Source organism: Apiospora phragmitis, assembly GCF_038363925.1.
Source record: "Apiospora phragmitis strain CBS 135458 chromosome Unknown utg000007l:2111988.0-4706623.0:1.0-2598199.0, whole genome shotgun sequence".
NCBI lineage: Eukaryota > Fungi > Ascomycota > Sordariomycetes > Amphisphaeriales > Apiosporaceae > Apiospora > Apiospora phragmitis.
In genome coordinates, this window is record NW_027117406.1 from 2,500,316 (window position 1) to 2,521,498 (window position 21,183).

The following is a 21,183-nucleotide window of genomic DNA, read 5'->3' on the forward strand; positions in this document are numbered from 1 at the left end:
CCCGACCAATAAGACTCCTCGGACTACGCTGCGGAGCGAGAATGAATGAATGAATATCGGATGAGTCTAGCTTTTCCTTCTCAATCATGTCGTCGCTCCACGGGCGCCATAACTTCGGGTCCGCGACTCGTCGTACCGCAAACAACGAAGATAATATCCCTATTTGGTCACTAGTCCGCACGGGAACTATGGGATAAGAGATCCCACAAGCGGCGGGAATAAAATACCGGAAGATTCAATGAACATTACTATGACGTGCCATCGGAGGACTACGGCATCCTCGAAAAGTGAGTGACCAAGTAGCCCATGATCGTGCTCTCCCCTCCGTCCCGGTCATGTTCCAAGACCGGCCAGTGGAATTTCCGCCAGCCTTGCGCAGGCCTTCGTAGAGCTCCGAGTAGGGCGATACCACCCGGGCCCGGAACCGCCCCTCCAGCGTCTCGAACCCGCCCGCCGCGCTCGCGACGGACTCCCCCGTCGTCAACGACGAGCCCCGCACTCGTAGAAGTACAGCGACAAATAGTGCGACGATAAAGACGAGGATGACAGCAGCGAATCCTGCCACCATATACAAAACCGTTGATTCGCCTGCTATGAATTTCGCCATCTGCTTCCGCAGATACCGCCCCAGGCAGCTTTCGAAGGTCGACAGGAAGGTCTTGACATCATCCAGAATCGCCTCCACCATTACCTTCTTGTAGTTCGCTTCCGTGAAGAAGAGCTTCGAGATATCTGGACCCGGACTCTTCAGTGAAATGTCTGCGGACGCAGGCAGTGGGGTCTCGGAGGCGGCTTGAAGCGGCGCGATGAGACCGTGGCTGGAGGGGAGAAGCTGTTCTTGTCCCGACGTGTCCGTGCCGGTCTCCATCTCGCGAGCAGTTGGGCGACGTTCTTCGGTTGCTACCACGCTGGCCGGACTAGTGTTGCCCGCTTCCGGGAAGAGGAGACGCAAGATATCTGGACTCGGATCTGTCGGTGAACTTTCCGTGGACGCGGACAGTGGAGTCTTGTAGGCTTCAGCTTGGGTTTCAGCAAGCGGCAGCCGATATTTTAGCATGTCAATAGCTTTCTGGAGCTTCCCGGGTGACGACTTCGGGGAAAATGAAGTGTTCAATGCAACTGCCTGATCAGGACTGTCGGTGGGAAGGTCATCCTCTGCAGAGCCACATGCCTGAGAGCTCTCTTCAGTATCTACAATAGATGGGCCCCCCTCGGACATCTTTGACAGGAGGAAGCTCATCCAAAGGAGGTCCCTTCTGGATAGGAAAGCTCCGATCCGTAAGGCTTCGGCCATACGAGGGCCGCGCAACGCGTGCGTCCTCGTTTGTCAGGATGCTGCTCGCTAGCATTGGCTTGGGGCTTGGCAACAGCTCGTCGAGATCCAACTCGCTGCCTAGCAGATCCGGGAACTCCCGGAGCATCTCCTGCCCCAGCGGCGTCGCCGCGGCGTCCGGGAGCTCCCGGCGGTAGAAGACCACCCTCTCGGCCCTGTACTTCGCGTACTCGAAGAGTACACTGTTCACCTTCTCCATGGCGATCTCGAGCGCCGACTTGTCGTCGTAGTAGACGGTCTCTGTGTAGGTGCGAAGTATGTGTTGTCGTACGCGAACGAGCGACCACTCGCCGTGGTCTCGGTAGGCTTGGCAAAGCGCGAGGATGTCGTCGTGGTCCAAGACGCGGTGGTTTACGGGGTCAAGATCCAGAAGGTGGTCGATGCTTCCCCTCTTGGTATCCAGTCTCCGCTTCCTGGCCTCCTTGAGGCGCTTCTTCTCGTGTTCGATCATCGAGGCGGGGAGTCTATCTGGGCACTCCGGGTCTTGTCTTCTCGTGATAAACTCCCCGCACGCCGGAATCATGACATGACGGGTGATATGAAACAGCTCCAGAATATCATCGTAGCAACATTCTTCAAAAGGCATGAGTTCCAACAGAGGGTTCGCATATTTCGTTATCTGTGGCTGGCTGCTCTCCGGCGGCCCCAGGGACTCTTCATCATATGTCACGTCGGGATCTTGCTCGTCAACTTCCTCGGCATTCTTCTTCACGTACTTGAATGCGTCATCCTCTCCTAGACTTGTCGATCCCGCGTTCCCCACTACCTGGTGTCCCGAGCTATTCGAGCCTACGTCAGCGAACCATCCCGACTCCAAAACAGTTTGGATAGACCGTTCCGACTCTACATAGGAGAGTGCAGATGCGAGTAGCGTGCTGACCGCTTCCGCCTCGGGCTCCGGCAGGGCCCGGTGCGTCTCCAATTCGTCCCGGAACCGGACGGAACCCAACAGGGCCTTCAGCGGGGTCGTCCAGGGCGGGAAGATGCGCCCCAGTGTCCAAATCTCGTATTCGTCCTCCGTCTCGCACGAGCGGCCGCGCGGACCACCTTCCGCCAACTCGTTCCCATCGTCGTCCATGTTGTAGCACAGCGGCGGGCGGAGCGGGCCCAGAAACCGCTCCAGGATCTTGACGTGGTCGTAGTAGTGGTCTACCGAGTCCACCTCCGCGAGCCCTAGGCTGCACTTGGCGTAGACGTCCAGGATGGTGCAGCAGAAGCTCCAGACGTCGCCCCCGGGTTGGTCCCTTGTCAGGCGGAGTAAGACTTCGGGAGCGGAATACCAATCTGGTATGCCGACGGCTTTTGCTGGCTTGCCGGAGTGAGGATATAGGACGATCCGGCCTGTGCGGGCGAGCTTCCCAAGGTCGGCTGGACGGACCCGGTAAGGCGGAAGGTGCGGCACTTGTACGGCCGTTCTTCGTATGCGCTCCTCTGTGCCCAGAACCTGTTTCATCTCCTTGGGGTTGCGGACGTGGGCATCTTGGATTTCCAGCTGGAAGCGTATGTTCCGTGGTGCAACTTGGCCATGGGCCACGTTATGGCGATGGAGGTATTCCAGAGCCAGCGCCGTCTCGTGCAGGTATTTTTTCAAGGGTGGCCCATCGATCCACTCCAGCGTCTCGAGCCTGCGTCCTAGCAATGGCATGACAAGGCACCGGTGCGTGCCGTGCATGTCCTCGAAACTGAACTCCTCGATGGGCATGCCGACGTGGGCCGCAGCCCAGTCTTCCTCCCGCCCCCCCTTTGCACTCAAGTATCTTCCTCTTCGCTACACCTAATGACTGTCCCGAAGAGCATCCTGACTTGAACACCTTGACGGCCACCCAAGCCACTTTCTGACTGAAGGCGGTGCCTCCGACCCAGCATAGCCATGTCGTGGCGGAGTCGCTATGGCCCAGCTTATCGACCACCTCATACCGTAGGTTTAGCACGTTACCAATCGACACTAAGCCGTAGCCATCATAGATGTACCCGCTGATATCTTCCACATCATCCGCCTGCATCTTGGTCGTAGGGAAGCCTTGACGGGGGGACTCCAAAGTATTAGCCAACTAGAAATCAGACATGTAATCAGAGTTCAGGTGCCCACATGCTTCGGAAGCAGGGTTGAGAACGGAATATCCGAACCGTTGCAGGATTGACAAAGAACGAGCTCCAGGCTTCCCAAAGGGTTATTGCTCTATTGTTATTATCCTTTCAACCCATGCAAAACGCAGAACAAAGCCAATCACGCAGGCTACTTCCTCTTTCATCTGTGGACTAAAACGGTAGTCACCACTAGACAAAGGATAATTATCGCTCTTCTACAATGCCAACAACATTTTTACGTGGTTCTTAAACCCAGCACTCAGAAAATACCTGCCATATGACGTAAACTGCCCTCGTGAGATGACGCCCCTCATAAATGTCCACGGAAGCGAATTCGAAAAGAGGGCGTGCTGGAAACAGATGATGTGCAGGCCTGATATGATTTTGATTTGTGCAATGTCGACACTAATATGAACAAGAACCTCTCGGCTCGGTATATACAAGATGAATAAGAATATGCCCACCAGCCCGATAGTAACCATCCAACCAACACAGCAGGGCACCATACTCTCTCCATAGAGTCTGTCACTGTCACTCTCTAGACCTTGGGCTTCAGCTGGTCGAAGGCGTGCGTCTCGACCGCCCAGCCGTCGGCCTTGTAGCCGCCGTCGAGGTAGGCCTTGGCCTGCGCGTCGCCGCGGAAGACGTACTGGAGCCAGTTCAGGCCGGCCTTGCCGAACTTGCCGCCGTTTTGGTCGCCCAGGGTGCCGCCGTGGCCGACGTTGATGTTGCCCTTCCACGCGGGCGTGTTGGCGGGGAGGTTCTTGTAGTCTCGCTCGCCCTGTGTGTGCAAGAGATGTCAGAGTCAGATTGGACTCACTATAGCTAAGAGACTCCCTCAAGATGAAAGAAGAATCACAGTAAAAAGAGATGACACGTACGTTGGCATAGGCAATATCGCTCTGTCCACCGAGGACGAAGAGGATCGGCTTGTCGAAGTGGCTGGCCGCAGTCTGGTTATCGAGCAGCCCCGAGCTGAAGATGCCCACCGTAGACACGCGCGAGTCCCAGATCTGGGCATAGGCCTCGGTACCGCCGCAGCTGAACCCGGCGGCCATGATCTTGGTCGCATCCACATTAGCGTAAGCCCCTTTCCCGGCGTTGGCGACGGCCCAGTCGATCGAGTCGGTCATCATCTTGGCCGTCGTGCTGCCCTGCTGGCCGGGCCCGCCCGAGGAGATGGCCAGGTAGCCGTAGGACGCGATCTGCTGCAGCAGCTGGACGTTGCTGCGGCCGTCGGCGCTGCAGGCGCCGTTGCCCCAGACCAGGACGGGCAGCTTGGTGTCGCCGGTGGACTTGGTGGGCATGTAGATGGTATGCTGCTGCAGGCTGCTCTCGGTCTTGTAGGTCTATGCATGCGGAAGAAGGGGGTACAATGTTAGCTCTCAGTTTGCTGCAGTGTCAAAGGGGGGGAGGGAAAATGCATACACCGGGGCCGAAGGGGCCATCGCCGCCTCCGTTCTGTCTCGTGTCCACGGGGGAGGTCGAAGCCACACCTGCGAGGGCAGCGATTACGATGGCGTTGGACTTCATGGTCAAGGTAGAAAGGGGTGAAGCAAGAAGGAGCAGTAATCAGATGGTTCGTCCCGAGTGGAATGAAGAAGGTTAATAAAGAATGGTGTTGACCCTGGTTGATGGTTCGCACTAATCGAACGAGATCTACGATATCGCGGCGATCGCCCGTGTTATATATTGCATTTCCCCCTTCTCCTGGAGCTCGCTTACGAGGACGGGCCGGCGGGTGCAGTAGATGAACGCATCGTGGTTTGGCCAAACCCTAAATCTCTTGGCAATCGGCAGTTAGATGGCTCGACATGCGCATCTTCCATGGATTACCCCAGATTTCTAGCATCCAACGGCTATGTCCACCAATGAGCGCCGGCGACCCTTTCAACCGTCTTAATTGCGCCAAGGCGTCACTATTCCCAATGTGTAACCAAAGCGTGCACGGTATAGATTGGCGTGACCACCCTAGTGTCTTGTCTTGTCTTGGCCCGCTTAGTTGCGACGGGTATAAGGCGATTCGGGCCAAACGGAGATTTGATGACCGCGATCTACGGTTGCATCTCTATGCTTTTCCTTGGGGAATTGCAACGCATCGCTGTGTCCCTGGTGAACATCACTCGTGGGACCAGATTCCTCCGCCAAGTGCAGCCGGTGCGTGCCAGGTGGCTACCCGTTGGCATTACTATTAATTACGTATCGAAATGTGCTAGTGGTGTCATGCTGTGTAGTAACGGCCCGCCGGAGTCTACGTCATGTTAATTGGGCAAATGTGCCGTCTTCGATTACCGACGTTCTACTGCATCTCTTGTCTATAATGCTCTGACCCATACCGATACGCGAAACGTCTACTGTTACCTTGTCGGCGCACCACCCTTGGGGATAATTGAGGGAAGACTGCAAGAGGCCCTGGACTGATATCTGTATCGAAATTTTCGCCCATTCAAGTAGAATGTCAGCATGCTATCAGACGCACGATACTATCTCAGTAGTGTTCTAGTGCTCAAACTGCCCTCTTAATCTTATCAAATGTTGGTACCAACATAGGACGTATGGAATATAAGCAATGGGTTGATAGAAGAGTAAAAGAAGAGTGCTCTGGAGAGCAGCTCTGAGATGTGACAATATGTATGCACAGAAAAGGCATGTGACTACCAAGTGCTGCATAGTGGCATCCGTCCATCAGTGCGTGTCGCGATCATCACATCTTCACGAGCTGATCTCCAGTCCTACTGCGGCTCTGGATAGTTCCATGGTGTTCTGCCGGACGCTGACGAACGCTGGAGAAGATGCATGGATTATAAATATAGCATACTGGCTGTGTAGGGTTGATAGCCACTGGATACCAGCACGTTGTCGTCCGCGATGTGCAGATGCTTGATTCGAGCAGGTCCAATGTCCCGTTTCAGCCCTTCGTTGAGATTATAAGCGGTAAAGGCATTGAAAATGGGACACAGCCTGGTGGGATTCGATCGGCGGTTATATAGATAGAAAAGACTGGCTCGATCCGTTGTTCTTCAAGCCGGCTCAGTTGTTTCCTGGTCAAGAAGGGGGCGCATTTTGCGAGGACCGTTTCTGGCCAATGCAAGCGGGGACGGAAACATCCATCACCACCCTGTTTGGGGTCAGGACTAGGACTGGGTCCCTATGTAGAAAGGAATCTTGGCTCCCCGACACTAGTGGTAGTCAATCCCACGGGGGATTTTCACGATAGACGATTGGATTGAATTGGATCACCTTTGGATGGCCGCGTATCGGATCTGGCCAAGCTCGCATCGCGCGCCGATCATTTTTGCTGGTCAATCCGCACCCGCGGGACAAGAGAGGCGCCGCGCAATTGACGTTTCAAATGGCGGCCTTTTTGGGAGTGCTCCTCTGGTGGAACGAGAACGTACGGAGAACGGAGCAGAATACGGAGGGCTATTATCGGAGTGGTCAAGAGAAGGAGAATAGCGTGATGAGATCGGACGCCAAGGCAGAAACGTCTGATCGTCCCGGGGTAGGTGACATTGAACATTGAGCAGAAGGGTGAATTGGGAATCTGCGATGGTGATTGGACGGACCATGCCGTGGCCTTGGCGTTGTTGGCCCTGGTCGGGGTCCCCGGGTTGCGGTCGTGACCTCGAAGGACCCCTCGACTCGAAGCGCTTCTTCTACTCTGCTCCGACACCGAATGGCCATCAATCTCGCTGTGCAGTGAATGCATGAGAGATGAGGTCAGATGGACGCGTATATTTTGTTCGTTTGATAATATTATTCCCGAGTGACGTGCTGTAGCTAACGTAGTCTGCGTTACAAGTTCGCCGCATCCAGCGATTCCGGTCTGAACTAGTATCGTTGAGGGTCGTCGCTTATTCAGTCTGCCAGAGAGCAGCAGCTGCAGACGAGCATTTACGGTAAGCGACAAAGTTCCGTGACCTGTCACTCTTTGGCCAATCTATGTACGCCAACGGGAAGTTATCCAATCATCATCATCAAACTGAAGAGCAGTTGAAACTCTAACAGAGCCTCTCAAACGGTGGCTTAATAGAAATGGTCTAGACTAGGCCGCCCGACCAGCATGGGTATGCAAAAATGCCGGCGCCGGCCCTGCCAAGTCTGAAACGGGCAACACGAGAAGACCCTACTTGACGTTTTCAGGGTGCGCCGCCCGAAGTACATACCAACAGAACTAAGCTTTGTGGTCAAAACTTCAAACATCCCAAAGCTGGGAATTGCCAAGACTTTGAAACTCCGCCTGTCACGACCCTCGCCCAGCACTGGGAGCCGCATTACGTGTCTCGACATCCTCAAGGGGGGGCAGCAGTTGTCAGCTTGGCCGACTTGACTCGAGGGCAGCATTACGCGCCCCCAGGACGAACACCTCAAGCCCTTCGCTCGGAGGAGGGATCGCCCGATATGAGACGGTGCTGATCGACCTGGTCCGGGGTACCAATACCGGTTCTCGATGGTACCCTCCCTGGTCTCACCGCAGTGCGCACCAAATATAGCCAGATGCATCACGTATTCTCGACGGCTGCATTCGCGGCCGCGCCACAAGATGGATAGAAGAGGCTGAAAGAGGCATCCACACCTCCCATAGCCCCCTGCTGGGCCAAGTGTATATATATGACCGAAATCCTATTTCGAAACGAATTTTACCATTCTCATTGCGTTCAGTATCAATTCACTTCGTTCAACGACTTCTTTTTTACAATTTCTGTTTGCATATCCGCTGCGCGGTGTCTTTCTTTTCTATTTTCATTCTACAGCATCCAGATCAACCTGTACACTAGCATTTCGTTGTCAGCATTCCCATAGAGATTCCTCTCTCAAACCGCAACCATGCACGGACAAACTCTCATTCAGCTCATTGCCTCTGGCCTGGTCGCCTCGACCGCCGTGTCCGGCTTCCAGCTTAACAACGGAAACGGTGCTCTGTCCCGCCGCGGTGCTGTAGGTCCCCAGCCTTTTTGATTCAAGTCATTCAGTATAAGAGCATCACGCTAACTGTTGATGAAAGGGTGCCTTGGCTCTGTTCGCCATCCCGGCGGCTGCAGCTCCGGCGGCCGAAATCGCGGCTGACAACGAGGCCGACATCGAAGCCGATGACGAGGACGCAGCCGATATCGAGAAGCGCTCTCCCTCTCCGGACCCCAAGAAGAAGAAGGGCAAGAAGGCATGTAACGTGTTCAACAGCAGCTTTGCTAAGAAACACACCTCGTACCACGCAGAAGAAGTAAAAGACTGACTCATGCTGTTACGAACCACAGAACGCCAAAGGTGCTGCTGCCAAGGGTGCCAAGGGTGCCAACGGCGCCAAGGCCAAGGCCGGCGGTGCCGATGACGGCGCCGCTGCCGGTGCAGGCAACGGTGCCGCCGCTAAGGCCAGTGGTGCCGCCAAGGGCAACGGCAAGGCCAAGGCGAGCAAGGCCGCGAAGGCCGGCAAGGGCGCCAAGGCCAGCAAGGCCGGCGGTGCTCAGGCTGCGAAGGCCAGCAAGGCGCCCAAGGCCGGCAAGGGCGCTGGTGCTGCCAAGGCGTCCAAGGCTCCCAAGGCTTCCAAGGCTCCCAAGGCTCCCAAGGCTTCCAAGGCTCCCAAGCTGTAAAGGACTAGGTGATTGGGCCTTGGCTTCTTCTTCAAGAGCCTGTTTTGTTTTGTTTCGCCTTGAGGCTGATGGTTCTTCGTGGTGATGACGGGGGATTTCCTTAGTCAGCCCGCAGCAAGCCAGAGGGTATCGCCATTGCTCGATCTCATTCAGTACCAACTGTACGACTTCCTTGGGTGCTGTGGGGATTAGAGACGGGAATGCCTATCACAACAGAGAGTTTTTTTTTTTTTTTTTTTTTTAGATAATAGACTGTAATGCAAAATATAGACCTTTTTTATGACAAAGCCAGGTTACAGTCTTGATCAGTGTTGCCTCCTCCACTTTAGTAATCCTTGATCTATTTCTGGTCCAAGATCTGATTTCCTCATGAGATTTGGGTTTTGGACAGTTGAGTCTTCGGCAGGTAAATCTGGCAAACCCTAACCAGACGGTTTTTGAGACTTTGTTACATGTTATATGTGAGTAACATGCTGTTTGATACGTGGTTGACACTTGTCACCACTCAGTGAGTCTGTTCGGTAAGAGAGTTTTTTGTAGTGACTACACAGCACTATCTCCCTTTCATCATTTTGTAGGGTATTATTGGAAGCACGTGGCCTTACTTACTCTATACACACTCTCTTTGTCTGTAGAATCGTAACAATGATCTTGTGACAGCACACAGCAATCCAACCTTAAGTGATTCAACTGGTCTACACATATAAGTAAAGCATGCCCTCATGGCAGTTAATCTAGAAGTCAAGTTGGCACACACCTCCACCGTCTCTTTCCACAGCAACAGACTCATCTCTCCCTTTTTAAACACCCCAAACCCAGCAACCAGTCTATCCCGAAAAAGACCTCACCATGTGTGACTGCCAATACACCAAGACCTACTCCGCCACGCGCGACACCCACAAGCGCAAGCGCGGCCGCCCCGTCGGCCGCCGCGAGCTGCGCGAGAAGCACCTTTCCGTCGATTTGCGCGAGGTCGATTTCTTCCGCGGAAAGCTGGACCACCAGCAGATGCTTGTTGAGAGCCCCAACCTCTGGCCCGGGCAGAAGTTGTTTGAACCCCTCCTCACCCCCCTGCTGGCAGTACTGGTGCAACAAGGATGCGCAGAAGGCCCGCCGGAGCCGACAGGAAGCAGTTTGCGGAGGAAATGGACCAGGGCGCTCGGCACTTCCAGCACGAGATGGGCCGGGACTGAGAGAAGGGTCCCAGGAGTGATGGGTGACTAATAGCATGGTCCGTATCCCCACAAGCTGGTTGGAGATACGAAGTGGGAGGAGAATATAGTTATAGTAATGGAAGATCTACACCCAAACTTAGCAATCTTAACATTGACTCCTTTTATGTAATGACGAACTCCGCTGGATTGGCCTGTGCTTTCGATGAACTGGGTCGCCGTTGATCGTGATCTTGACCGCCTTTCCTGTGATGCCTAGATGTACATGTGAGTCCGAGCAGAACGCGTAATGTAGGCAGCTTCTATACACACGATAATTACAAGCCGCGGTTCAAGCCTCGCCTTCCACACACACCCGTTTCCATGAAAGTTTTGTCCATGCAGATTCTCCATGCTGCAGCTGCATTTCCCGGCAGGAATATCTTACAGAGCAGGGCAGCTTAGGTTATGATGGAGCACCCTTACTACGCGCTGCCGTACTTCGCAGCCCCCGTGAGCCTCCCTGCACCTCTCCCTAGCGTCGACGAGATTGAGGCCTCGCAGGACGTCCTCAAACACTCCTGGTCGCACCGGGTCGTCCGGGTTGGCACCCATTACATCGTCAAGTACGGCGTGGGCGTGCAGATGATCGAAGGCGAGAACATGCTATTTGTCAAGCAATCCACCCTGTCATATCTCGCGGTACCTACCGTGTACGCCATATTCTCGTGCGGAAAGCACGAGGGATGGGGTGATGAGAAACACCCCGACGACGACCAACTACATCGTGATGGAATACATTCGCGGCGAGACCCTGGATGCGCGCTGGGGCAACTTGGATGATGCGGCGAAAGCAGCACTAGCCGAGAAACTGCGGAAATACTTCCAGATGCTGCGTCATATAGAATCCCCCAGCTACTTCGGCGCGCTCGGGAAGCGACCGTTCTGCGACGACGGCTTCGTCTGGCACAGAGAGGACGAAGAGGCGCAGCAGCCGAACCTGACCTCGGGCCCGTTCGACTCGGAGGAGCAGCTGCTGGACGCCCTCGTGGCCAGTACGAGTTCCACTCGGGCAGCCTGCTCCAGGGCGATCGGAGGCACGAATACTACCGCTACGTGCTGCCCCGGGTACTACGCAGCGGGAGTTCGGTGTTCACGCATGGCGATCTGCAGCGCAAGAACGTCATGATTCGGGAAGACGACGGGGAAGTCGTCATGATCGACTGGGAGTCGGCGGGGTGGTACCCCGGCTGGTGGGAGTTCTACGCGACGATGTTCTGTTGCCGGTGGAAGGATGACTGGCATGTTTGGGTGGGCCGGATACTGGACGAGTATCCGAATGAGTACGCCTGGATGAACATGATCTTTCGGTAATCAAGATTTGGAAAGAAGACAACATCTTCCCCATCACATGGTCTTTAGTATAGAAATAATGTATAATATTCTAATAAACTCTTACTTACATCGATTGGAAGCCAGCAGCTAATGTCCACCAAGAAAACGCATGATTGCTTCGTACTTCCTCCACATCAATCTGCCTCTGATCCACTACAATGACCGCCTTCCCTTGAACCCTGCCCCCCTTCACCCTCTCCATCAGCTCCCCGATGCTGTCCAGCCCCCGAAACAGATTCGTCCTCACCTCGACCCCGTGCGCCGCGACCGCCTCCAGCATGGCCCGCGACTCCGCGGGCGAGCACAGCAGACTACCCTTTAGGCGTATGTCGCGGAACACGAGCTCCTGGAACGGCACGCTGACCTCGTCCGGCTGCGCCACCTGCACGACGGTGCCGTGCATCCGCGTCACGGCGCAGCCCAGCGCCGCGGCGCCCGGGGCGTCCGACAAGACGACAGTCGCGTCGGCGCCGGGCCCGTTTGTGGCCTTTTGCGCCGCGGCCACCACTTCAGCTTTCTCTTTCCGGCATCCAGCACTACGTCCGCGCCCATGCTATCCGAGAGCGTCAGCGCCTCGTCCCGCGCGTCAATGCCAATAACGCGCAGACCGAGCGCCTTCTTCGCGAACTGGATGCCCAGATGGCCCAGGCCGCCCCCGGACCCCACAATGGCGATCCACTGGCCTCTCTTGAGGCCCGTCTGCAGTACCGCGCGCCAGACCGTCCGGCCCGCGCACGCGAGGGGCGCCGCTCTGAGCAGCGAGACGCCCTGTGGAAGTTTGGTGGTGAAGCGGGCGCCCACGCGGACGTACTCGGCGAAGCAACCATCGATGTGAACGCCAACGTGACCTTCGGTGCTGGCGCAGTACTGCTGTCGTCCCTCATCATCAATCCCTTCACCATCTTGTCCACCACGGCAATCGCCACAAGAGCCGCACGGATGAAACGGCAACCCGCACATGACGCGATCGCCCACCCGAAAGCCAGACGACGACGCGTCACCACCACCACCGACGCGCACGACGGTCCCGGACCCCTCGTGCGACGCCGTGACCGGCAGCCGGTCGCCGAAGACGCCCGCCGCGACCATGCCGTCCGTGTGGCAATAGGACGCGGCGGCGACTTTGACGAGGAGGTCGTGCGGGCCGAGGTCCTCTGCATCGATGGTGGGTACGGGCACGGTGCGCAACTGGTAGGGCGCGTTGTGCTCGACGACCTGGACGGCCTGCATGTGGTCCGGCACGGGTGGTGGGGGTTGTGTCATGATTGGCAGCGATGAAGAAACAGCTAGATCAGACAGACCGATTTAACCTAGCGCTTATGGGGAGATTGAAATTGGTGTTTCTGGTCTAAGTACGGATAGTCCGTAAGGGATTCTCAAGTTTACACATTGAGATAGCTGGCTGAGACCGGGTATCCCGAATAATTTGATTGGGAGTGGGATTCCGAATGGCTGCGCCAAGCTGCAGCTATTATTGACGTCATTGATCAATCAGTCATGCGCAACTCGAACCGCAATGGTACGTCGATCGCCCGAGTATTGCCAATTGATAAGATGAGAGAAAATGGCTGGCAACACAATAAACCATCTCAAAGGGGTCACTAGAATAGTCGAAACGCTGACATAACTCCGAAGGCCTACGGCTTCTCTACCTTGGCCAAGTACTTTTGGTATATTCGTCAATCATCTCGCATCGTGCCGGTTCCTCTCTATCTACCTAATCTACCCTAAGCCTCGAAAACCAGAACAATTCCATCATCTCCCGCCGTCACGATCCGGTCGCCGGTTCCCTGCACAAAGCCCAGGACACCACCGCCCTCGCCATCGCCCCGGTGACCCCGCCACTCCTTGACGAGCCCACTGGTATTCTGCCCGGCTATCCGCAGGTCCCAGCGGCGCACGACCCCGTCCATGCCGCAGCTCGTCAGGATCCAGCCGTCGCCGTGGGCGAAGTCGACCTTGACCACGCTGAACTCCTCGTGCGCCTCGCGCAGGTGGCGCCGCACCGCGAAGCTCTTGGTCATGTCGTACACCGCGATGCTGCCGTCGACGCTGCCGGCCGCGAGCAGGCTCTGCGTGGGCGAGAAGGAGAGCGTCTCGATGCCGTCGCCCTGCGTGTGCAGGCTGGCCAGGATCATGCCCGACTGCGCGCTGCCGGCGTCACCGCCCTTGGCCTTGGCCTTGCTCTGCCGGCTCGACTGGGGCTGGGCCTGCGGCGCCGTCTCGTTGTTGAGGCGCGGGAGGCCGATGATCTTGATGGCGCCGCCTGCGCCGCCGACGGCCACGAGCGTCGACTTGGGGTCGATGGCGACCGAGTAGAGACCGCCCTCGACCTCGAACCGCTGGTCCTCCCCGTTGAGCGACACGACTGTCTGGCCGTTGTCGTTGGTCAGGCCCTTGGCCGCCGCCTCGCCCCACACGTCCCAGACGCACAAGGAGCTGTCTTCGGAGACGGTCGCGAGAAGCAGGCCATCGGGCGACCACGCCCCAGCCGTGCAGGCGGCCGTGTGCATGAAGTAAGTCTGGACGATCTGCAGCGGGTTCGACTTGTCGGACGCGTCGATGGTGTAGACCCAGACCGAGCCATCGGAGCCACCCAGCGCAACAGTGTTAGGGGTGGCGGCGTACGGGCACGGCGCAACCCAGTTGATCTCGGGCACTTCTTGGGCCTCGCCGACAAAGTTGAGCTTCGCCTTGTTGTGCCCGTCAATCGCCAGTTGGTAGGCCCGGAGTCGTCCGTCCAGGCCGGCCGAGACGAGGAACTCGCCGCGCGGCAACGTGAAGGCGACGGCGTTGATGGAGTCTGTGTGGCCCTCGAGGGTGAAGAGGGGGCTCAGTTCGGTGTTCTTTTGCGTGGCAGAGCTGGGGTCGGTCGCATAGCTCGGGGAGGAGGACAGGGCGACCGGAGACGCCGGATGTGTCGAAGACGTAACCGATTCCGGGCGCATCGTCGGCATCACCTTCCGAACCGCCGGTCGCAATCAGGGACGGTAGGGTGGGGTGCTGAGCGATGGTGAAGACGGAATCTTTGTGGGCGTCGAAATACGCTATGCTGTCGTTGACCATATGGATCTCTTCGGGCTCCTCGCCGTCATCGGATTCCATGGCGACATCGCCTTCCACATCGTCAATCTCTTCGAGCGCCTCGTCGGCGTCGAGCAGCTCGGGCGAGTCGTCCATCTCGTCGTCTCTGGGAGGCGGGGCAGACATGATGTTCTTGCGCTGATTTGGTGATGGATGGGGATCAATGTAGAGGTCCAAACGAAGGAACTATTGCAGTTCAAAGAGTGTGATATCGTATTGATACACCACTTCGACTCTACAACAAGGCAATCTCATGGATTTCGGTGGAAAATCGAGCAGTGGTGTTGCGTTGCTTGATAATCAAAATGGGCAACTTTTTTCGACGCCCTCACTTTACAGTGGGGTAGGAAACAACCCCGCCACCTCCAGCTCGTCGGGTTTACTTGCTTATCCTTATCTGATAGACACCGAATACCACTGACGTTTATTGCTACAGCAGGGTCTTTTCGGTATTAGTCCTCGCCAGGTTACGAACTCAGCAGCATCAATGATGGTAGATTCAACCTTTTTTTATGTCGTCCTCGATGGCTGTGTGCCCTTCTCTTGGCTTGACTGCTCCGAATCTCAAGTCATTTTATCGGAAAAATTACAGGACTTTGCATGACGACGGTTGAGGAATGGTACCTCTGCGTGATGTACGTAATTAATCGGCATTGACAAGGGCAAGAACGACATGAAAATTGTCCTGGAAAGCGACTCACTGTCAAGCCATTTCTCTTAAGGACGTCTATGCGAAGCGAATTTAGCATTTCGCATGGTTCAGGCACGTAACTAACATGTCTGGTTGATAACTACGGGCCACTAATTCTAACGAGACCGTACAGCTTTCCTGTGACACTTCTGTTTAGCCTCCTCATGTGACTGGACAACAGCCAGATTCCCTGCTGCGGCCGGGGGCGGATTGCGTGAAGCGTCAAGTTGTCCCCGAAACAAAACATGGGTCCTCGGTAAAAGCCAAATGGGTTTTCATAACTAATTATATGATACTCTGAGATCAACATATATCCAATTTTGTGTCTGCGATGCACGCCGTTTTACTTTTAAAGTCTTTCCCAGTTCAGAAACATCGTCGGGCGTTGGGCTGGACTCCACATACAAACCGAAACCGGCCATCTTGAACCTATCTCTTAATGTCATCCGGTCCTAATCGCGTAGACCTGGTTGGCGAGTTGCCCGAAGTGCTCGGCCTTCTTCGGGGCACCCGGCGATGGGAAGCCCCAAGTGTAAGGGATACGTTCCTCCTCTACGCAGGTTGCGATGATGTTCTTGTTAGCAAATGCAACGCCCATAAACAAACACATGTTTTCTTTCTTTTCATGCCCGGAACGGAGAATAAAAAAAGGCTTACCAAAGAATGATCTGACCCAGGACTTGGGCACGGACTGCGTAGCATCGTCCCACAGTGTGAACAGGTAGAAGGCCGTGGTGCCGACGGACCCGTTGACGATGCCGACGCTGAAATCCGTGTTGGCCGCCATATCTTTGGCGTAGTGCGCAGACCTCGCCCGCGCCGCCGTCTCGACGCTGACGTACGCTGTGGGCCCCGGGTTGGTACCGTTGGTGCCGTTGCCGCCGCCGCTGTTGAAGACGTGTTTATGGTCATAGTTCAAATCGTAGAGCCCGAGCCGGCTAGCCGTCTTGTACTTAGACGCCGACGTCAAAGTGGCTGCCGTCGCCAGTGGCAATATCACCACGAGACAGCGAGTCGTCGAACTCGCACACGTTGTGGCTGGCGGGCAGGCTCAGGTCGCCCAGGTGTAAGGTGTCGTTCGTGCCGGTCGTCTGGAGGTTCCCCTTGAGCACGATGTCGACGACCATGTCGTTGAAGCCGGCCGGGAAGCCGTAGGCCTAGGTCGCGGCCTGGCTCAAGACCGTCTTGTTGATGTTGCGGCCGTCGCGCGGGTGGTAGCCGTGGTTGGCCAGGACGTTGAGGCCGGGACAGGGGGAGCGGCCTGCGACGGGGTGGGGGGAAGAGGATGTGTGAGCTACTCTTCTTCTCCTCCAAATCTTATGATGATGGCAAGGGTGGCTGGTATCAAGCAAACTCACTGTCGGACGCTCTTCTCTGCCATTCATGGCCCGATGGGTCCTTTAGGCCGGGGAGGGCAGCCGCGTAGCCGGAGGCTGTTAGTATCAGGGTAAAGTTGAGCTTCATTGTGTTGGTGATGGGTCAAAAGTTGGGAGGATGCAGGTAGAGCTCGCGATGAAGAGTAATTGTATCGTAACGTTCTTCAGGTTATCCCGACTTAAGAGATTGGAGGCTACTTAAATATGCCATAAGTCCAGGCCAGGACATCCAGTTGACCAGCTACCGATGACGACGCGTCGATGCTGAATCGACCAGGCACATCTGATCGTCAGCCGAGACGGGGCTGCGCACGAGTCATGATCTGCGAAGAGGCCGATCAACCATGCAGTAATTCCAAAGCCATTTGATATTCTGCCTATTGGTATCAAGTAAGCCGTGACGTTGAGCTGCTTGATGCCAATTTCCACGCCGTCTTACACCATGACAAATACCTGCCGCCCGCCAATCAGAACCTCGGAGAAAAGTACGTGTTTGCCTAATCCGGCATAACCCACTACAAAGAACCGCAGGGGGGCGGGTGCAAATAGGAGGGAGACTACACCGTTAGTCAAGTTACATGCAGTAATAGTTCCACTTAATAGACAGGTAGGCGCTTTAGAATTCTTATTACTTGCCTAGGGCTGACGATAGTAGCCGTAGCATACTCCATCACGGCTGAAATTCAGAACTACTGAATACCGCCGCTAAAAGGGAAGTGTAAATATTAACCACAGCGTCCAGGGAAATAGAAAGATTCCAAATAGATTTCTTGGCAAACCAAGTAAACAATCACTACTAACAGAAACTTAACTACGCGCTGCGCCTCACTAGCCAAAACCTACCTTTCTCACTTGCAAAGCCGTGAGCAAGTCTGTAACTCTTCTTTACCCTATCATGCAACCTGACCCTCCGGGACCATTGCGAAATAATCAACTTTGGAACCCCTTTCCGTAAGGAAGGTCGCAGCAACGGGTCCACCACTCCCTCGGGGTCTACGTCCGTGCTGGCCTCCGAGAGAGCGTACGGCGAGCCGGGCTAATCTAAAACGACCCAGTCGGCCTCCTCGGACGGGTCCCGCTCCCGACCGGGGTCCGCCATCATCTCGACGCCCAGCGGGTCGTTGGTCGCCTCGAAGCGGAGCCCGCCGTCCCGCTGCGTGCCCACGCGGACGCACGGCCGAGCGGCCGACCAGAACTCACGCGGCTTGTTGAGGGCGAGTGCGCGGTCCTCGGCGAGCGGGGTGACGGGCAGGGGGAGATGAGAGGGAAGAACCAGGGGCAGCCCAGTCTTAACAGGTTGACCGAGAGGAGCAGGACGTACAGCAGGAACGCCCAGTACGAGAAGCCGGCCTCGAACCCCTGGGCCCAGAGCTCTTGGTCGCGCAGGACCGAGGCGATGCGGAGCCACTGCACGATCGTGATGAACAGGAGGCTCAGGAAGAGGACGGTGGTGTACCGCGCTTGCGTGTTGGCGCTTCTGGCCATGAAGAGCGGCCGGAGGCCGGCGTCGACTAGGGTCACGGCGGCAACCCAGAGGGACAGATGCAGGGCGCATCGAGGAATGCTGATGGAACTCATCTTAGTAACGGTATTGGATCCTAGGTGCGTGGTCTGCAGCTGTCGTGTTGAAGTTGAATGGAAAGGGTTTTCTGATTGTACCAAAGCAAAAAGGACTGACTGCGGTCAAGGCTCACTTATATACTCAATATCCCGCTGTGGCGCCACTGGGGAGACAAAGGCATTGCCATAGAAACAAAAGCTATAGGCGGCATTGTTATCCTCGAAAGATCATTTATAAAGATTCTTGGACCCTTTGTCCAACTTTTAATATTCACCATTACCTGTGGCGTCCAAAATAACAGTCTTTGAATGATGTAGCATTGAAATGCCATTGATATCGAAGTACTGTAAAGTTTTCCTACACATTGCCGGGTTTTAAGCTTCTATCGAACACAATTGCTCTAAAAACAACTCAGTATCCGCTCGAGCGGTACGAAGTAGCAGCTGCCAAGTTTCTTCAGAGTATACGGCCAAAGGATGGAGGACCGGAATTCTTATCCGCGAGGACTTGACAACTTCAAGCTCTTGCAATACAGTAGCCGTTACTTTGCTGATGAGCGGGTTCTCGCAAAGTATAGTGATCACTGGTATGGACATGCTCCTCTTGTAACCAACAAACCCAACTAGTATAGCGCACGGTACAACATTGCCGGCCTCCCAGGAGGATACATGACCTTTGTATTGCCGGAATTCTGGAACTAGACGAGTATAAGCCATTGCCTTGAGTTGGAAGTCTATTTCACCTTGATTGAGATACCAAAGGTGGATGTCATTTAGACTGGCGGCAAGACTTCCACGTGACTCGTCTCGGTCTTCCCAGCGACTGAGGAACCTTACTCGCTTAAAGATTTCCGGGCCCTCCATTGCTTGGCGTTTGGAAAGAATATCGCGAAGGTTATCTGCATCGGCCAATTCGGTTTCGGGGGATGAATCAGCATCGTCATATTCACGTTGTTTAGTATTGCCATGTTTTCGTAGCCAATCTTCCAGTTCGTCGACAGAAGCCTCAGACATATCGATGATCTCGCGATAGGAGAGGCCGCATTCGGGTAACTTGCTGGTCCAACGTTTAGTTACAATAACGTAACGATGAAGTTACTGACTGACTACCCAGAGCTTGTCCACCTCATTAGGACCCGGATACATCTGTGATAGACCGCACTTTGGGCAACTGTTACCGCACCCTCCAAGCCTATTGTGTGCGGATCCACGAAATACCATGGCCATAATGAGCTTCTGGCCAGGACGTACTGAGCGGTGAAACTCGAAAGCGGGCTGCAGATCCCTAGTTGTGTCAGGGTCTTGCAGAACATAGTCCCGTAGTAGAACCATGTCGTTCCCAGGTCGGTTCTTGAACTGATCCTTGATCATCGAGTGTAAAGTCTGAGCACGTGAGTCAACTTTGCCTTGCGATATAGATAGTAGTAGGGCGTTGGATACCGTACCTCCCAAGACGGATTGATGTGTAGGGGGACAGGAAACTTGTAACCCAATGCATCTTCAATGAATGCGTGATTCTCCGCGTACATGCTTATTCCAACATGTATGCAAGGCAACAGAGCCGTATTTTGCTCTATAGTAGATAGCTGCGCAACTGCTGAATAAATGTATGAACGTCAGGGCAAGTAAGTCAATCGCAATGGGCAGATGGGCTTACCTCTCAGATTGTATTGCGATAGTTTTATCATTCATCCGCGACGGTATGGCTTCTTGTTCCTTCAGCGCTCCGACCAGGTTGGCGAGATTCTCTTCTAGACGAGCCAACACTAGCCGCTCCGTCTTCTCAATTTCCGCCAACCTTGTAGAGACTATAACATGATTCTGCTCCTCGGCATAGCTATAGGAAGGGGGTCAGCTGGCGCAGGATTTTGAGCATAGAAGTTGGAAAGCCGAGGTGTACGTATCCCCGAGCTACCGATTGCAACACGTCGACAATGTCCTTGTTGCGTCGAATTCGATCCTTCATCTTGGCAACGTCATCTTTCTCCAATGTAGCCCATCGTATACGCTTGAGCCGATCGCCAAGTGAGGTGGAAGAGCCTCGGTCTCAGGAAGCTCGTGCCATACCGTTTGATACCATTTTCGAGAAAGGATTCGATCATGCGACGGCAGTCATCGGCGACGTGTTGGAGTTGGGCAGCTAGTCGCTGCAGTTCGACGGTCTGCGCTCTGGACTGCCAGAACTTGGTTAACTGCCGTCAGATTGATAGTCAGCATCTCCTTCAATTTTTCTTATTAGAGAGCGTAGCATCGTCCAAGTACTTCACTCAGCGCACCATAGAAGTGGTTCAGTTCCTTCACCAACTCCTGGAACTCCGGGGCCGAGCCACGGCTGTCGCTGAGAGCCCGTGCCAGCCGCCATACCAGCTGTGCAGTCGTGATTATATCACCAAATGAGCCGAAGGTGAAACCGGCCGACAGGGCGGTGGCGGTGTTTCTATACGTGCAGCCAATCGGCCGAATCATCAGGGGACCGATTAACAAATTAGTTTACCAGCAATAGGTGCGGGGCTAACTAGATTTCCACAGAGCGCATGGTCAAAATCTCGCTTGATACAATTCGCACTGCGGTGCCAATTAACTTCTTGTATTTACTCGTGAGATGCCAGGTGTATGATCTTATGAACCGCGCCTCGTTCTTTTCCCCGAGGAGGGTCGCATTTCGAGCTCTCTTTGAACCAATGAAGGCCCATCGGACCTGATATCTGATGCTGGGACACACATGGGGACATGTGATAAGTTTCATTTTGAAATTTCCCGAGAGGGTAGACTATACTCGCCGACCATTGTTGGACAGATGTTGTCTTCTGTATTGGCAGCTCTTAGTGAATGTCAAGGGCTACTAGAAGACCAGGTTAGTCCGACCTCTCTGGATATGGTCGTTGAAACTGTTGGATTAATATCTTCCGGGTATGTA

General features: G+C 55.0%; 11 protein-coding genes across 11 annotated transcripts; 4 read left to right on the forward strand and 7 right to left on the reverse strand.

The window, feature by feature from the left end:
• Nucleotides 1-80: 80 nt before the first annotated feature.
• On the reverse strand, nucleotides 81-3,336 carry PG994_008385 (uncharacterized protein; the record flags this gene model as incomplete). The annotated part of the gene is made up of 4 exons (XM_066859794.1): nucleotides 81-159; nucleotides 348-1,171; nucleotides 1,218-3,074; nucleotides 3,145-3,336. The coding sequence occupies 4 exons, from the start codon at nucleotides 3,334-3,336 to the stop codon at nucleotides 81-83; spliced, it is 2,952 nt and encodes a 983-aa protein (XP_066715281.1).
• A 623-nt stretch (nucleotides 3,337-3,959) lies between these two features.
• PG994_008386 (beta xylanase) lies at nucleotides 3,960-4,954 on the reverse strand (the record flags this gene model as incomplete). The annotated part of the gene is made up of 3 exons (XM_066859795.1): nucleotides 3,960-4,202; nucleotides 4,303-4,770; nucleotides 4,850-4,954. The coding sequence occupies 3 exons, from the start codon at nucleotides 4,952-4,954 to the stop codon at nucleotides 3,960-3,962; spliced, it is 816 nt and encodes a 271-aa protein (XP_066715282.1).
• A 3,294-nt stretch (nucleotides 4,955-8,248) lies between these two features.
• On the forward strand, nucleotides 8,249-9,009 carry PG994_008387 (uncharacterized protein; the record flags this gene model as incomplete). Its single annotated transcript, XM_066859796.1, has 3 exons — nucleotides 8,249-8,359; nucleotides 8,427-8,591; nucleotides 8,677-9,009. 3 exons carry the CDS (start codon nucleotides 8,249-8,251, stop codon nucleotides 9,007-9,009), a joined length of 609 nt encoding a protein of 202 aa, XP_066715283.1.
• Nucleotides 9,010-9,858: 849 nt separating this feature from the next.
• Nucleotides 9,859-10,233, forward strand: PG994_008388 (uncharacterized protein; the record flags this gene model as incomplete). The annotated part of the gene is made up of 1 exon (XM_066859797.1): nucleotides 9,859-10,233. One exon carries the CDS (start codon nucleotides 9,859-9,861, stop codon nucleotides 10,231-10,233), a length of 375 nt encoding a protein of 124 aa, XP_066715284.1.
• Nucleotides 10,234-10,631: 398 nt separating this feature from the next.
• Nucleotides 10,632-11,349, forward strand: PG994_008389 (uncharacterized protein; the record flags this gene model as incomplete). Its single annotated transcript, XM_066859798.1, has 2 exons — nucleotides 10,632-10,849; nucleotides 10,899-11,349. The coding sequence occupies 2 exons, from the start codon at nucleotides 10,632-10,634 to the stop codon at nucleotides 11,347-11,349; spliced, it is 669 nt and encodes a 222-aa protein (XP_066715285.1).
• Nucleotides 11,350-11,619: 270 nt separating this feature from the next.
• PG994_008390 (Alcohol dehydrogenase 4) lies at nucleotides 11,620-12,818 on the reverse strand (the record flags this gene model as incomplete). Its single annotated transcript, XM_066859799.1, has 2 exons — nucleotides 11,620-12,042; nucleotides 12,096-12,818. The coding sequence occupies 2 exons, from the start codon at nucleotides 12,816-12,818 to the stop codon at nucleotides 11,620-11,622; spliced, it is 1,146 nt and encodes a 381-aa protein (XP_066715286.1).
• Nucleotides 12,819-13,282: 464 nt separating this feature from the next.
• Nucleotides 13,283-14,765, reverse strand: PG994_008391 (uncharacterized protein; the record flags this gene model as incomplete). Its single annotated transcript, XM_066859800.1, has 2 exons — nucleotides 13,283-14,401; nucleotides 14,451-14,765. 2 exons carry the CDS (start codon nucleotides 14,763-14,765, stop codon nucleotides 13,283-13,285), a joined length of 1,434 nt encoding a protein of 477 aa, XP_066715287.1.
• Nucleotides 14,766-15,772: 1,007 nt separating this feature from the next.
• Nucleotides 15,773-16,457, reverse strand: PG994_008392 (uncharacterized protein; the record flags this gene model as incomplete). Its single annotated transcript, XM_066859801.1, has 3 exons — nucleotides 15,773-15,882; nucleotides 15,988-16,282; nucleotides 16,362-16,457. The coding sequence occupies 3 exons, from the start codon at nucleotides 16,455-16,457 to the stop codon at nucleotides 15,773-15,775; spliced, it is 501 nt and encodes a 166-aa protein (XP_066715288.1).
• Nucleotides 16,458-16,487: 30 nt separating this feature from the next.
• Nucleotides 16,488-16,794, reverse strand: PG994_008393 (Chloroperoxidase; the record flags this gene model as incomplete). Its single annotated transcript, XM_066859802.1, has 2 exons — nucleotides 16,488-16,591; nucleotides 16,689-16,794. The coding sequence occupies 2 exons, from the start codon at nucleotides 16,792-16,794 to the stop codon at nucleotides 16,488-16,490; spliced, it is 210 nt and encodes a 69-aa protein (XP_066715289.1).
• A 354-nt stretch (nucleotides 16,795-17,148) lies between these two features.
• On the forward strand, nucleotides 17,149-18,221 carry PG994_008394 (uncharacterized protein; the record flags this gene model as incomplete). Its single annotated transcript, XM_066859803.1, has 3 exons — nucleotides 17,149-17,191; nucleotides 17,762-17,931; nucleotides 18,003-18,221. The coding sequence occupies 3 exons, from the start codon at nucleotides 17,149-17,151 to the stop codon at nucleotides 18,219-18,221; spliced, it is 432 nt and encodes a 143-aa protein (XP_066715290.1).
• A 420-nt stretch (nucleotides 18,222-18,641) lies between these two features.
• Nucleotides 18,642-20,732, reverse strand: PG994_008395 (uncharacterized protein; the record flags this gene model as incomplete). The annotated part of the gene is made up of 6 exons (XM_066859804.1): nucleotides 18,642-19,323; nucleotides 19,366-19,649; nucleotides 19,794-19,860; nucleotides 19,924-20,103; nucleotides 20,334-20,458; nucleotides 20,529-20,732. 6 exons carry the CDS (start codon nucleotides 20,730-20,732, stop codon nucleotides 18,642-18,644), a joined length of 1,542 nt encoding a protein of 513 aa, XP_066715291.1.
• Between the last annotated feature and the right edge of the window lie 451 nt (nucleotides 20,733-21,183).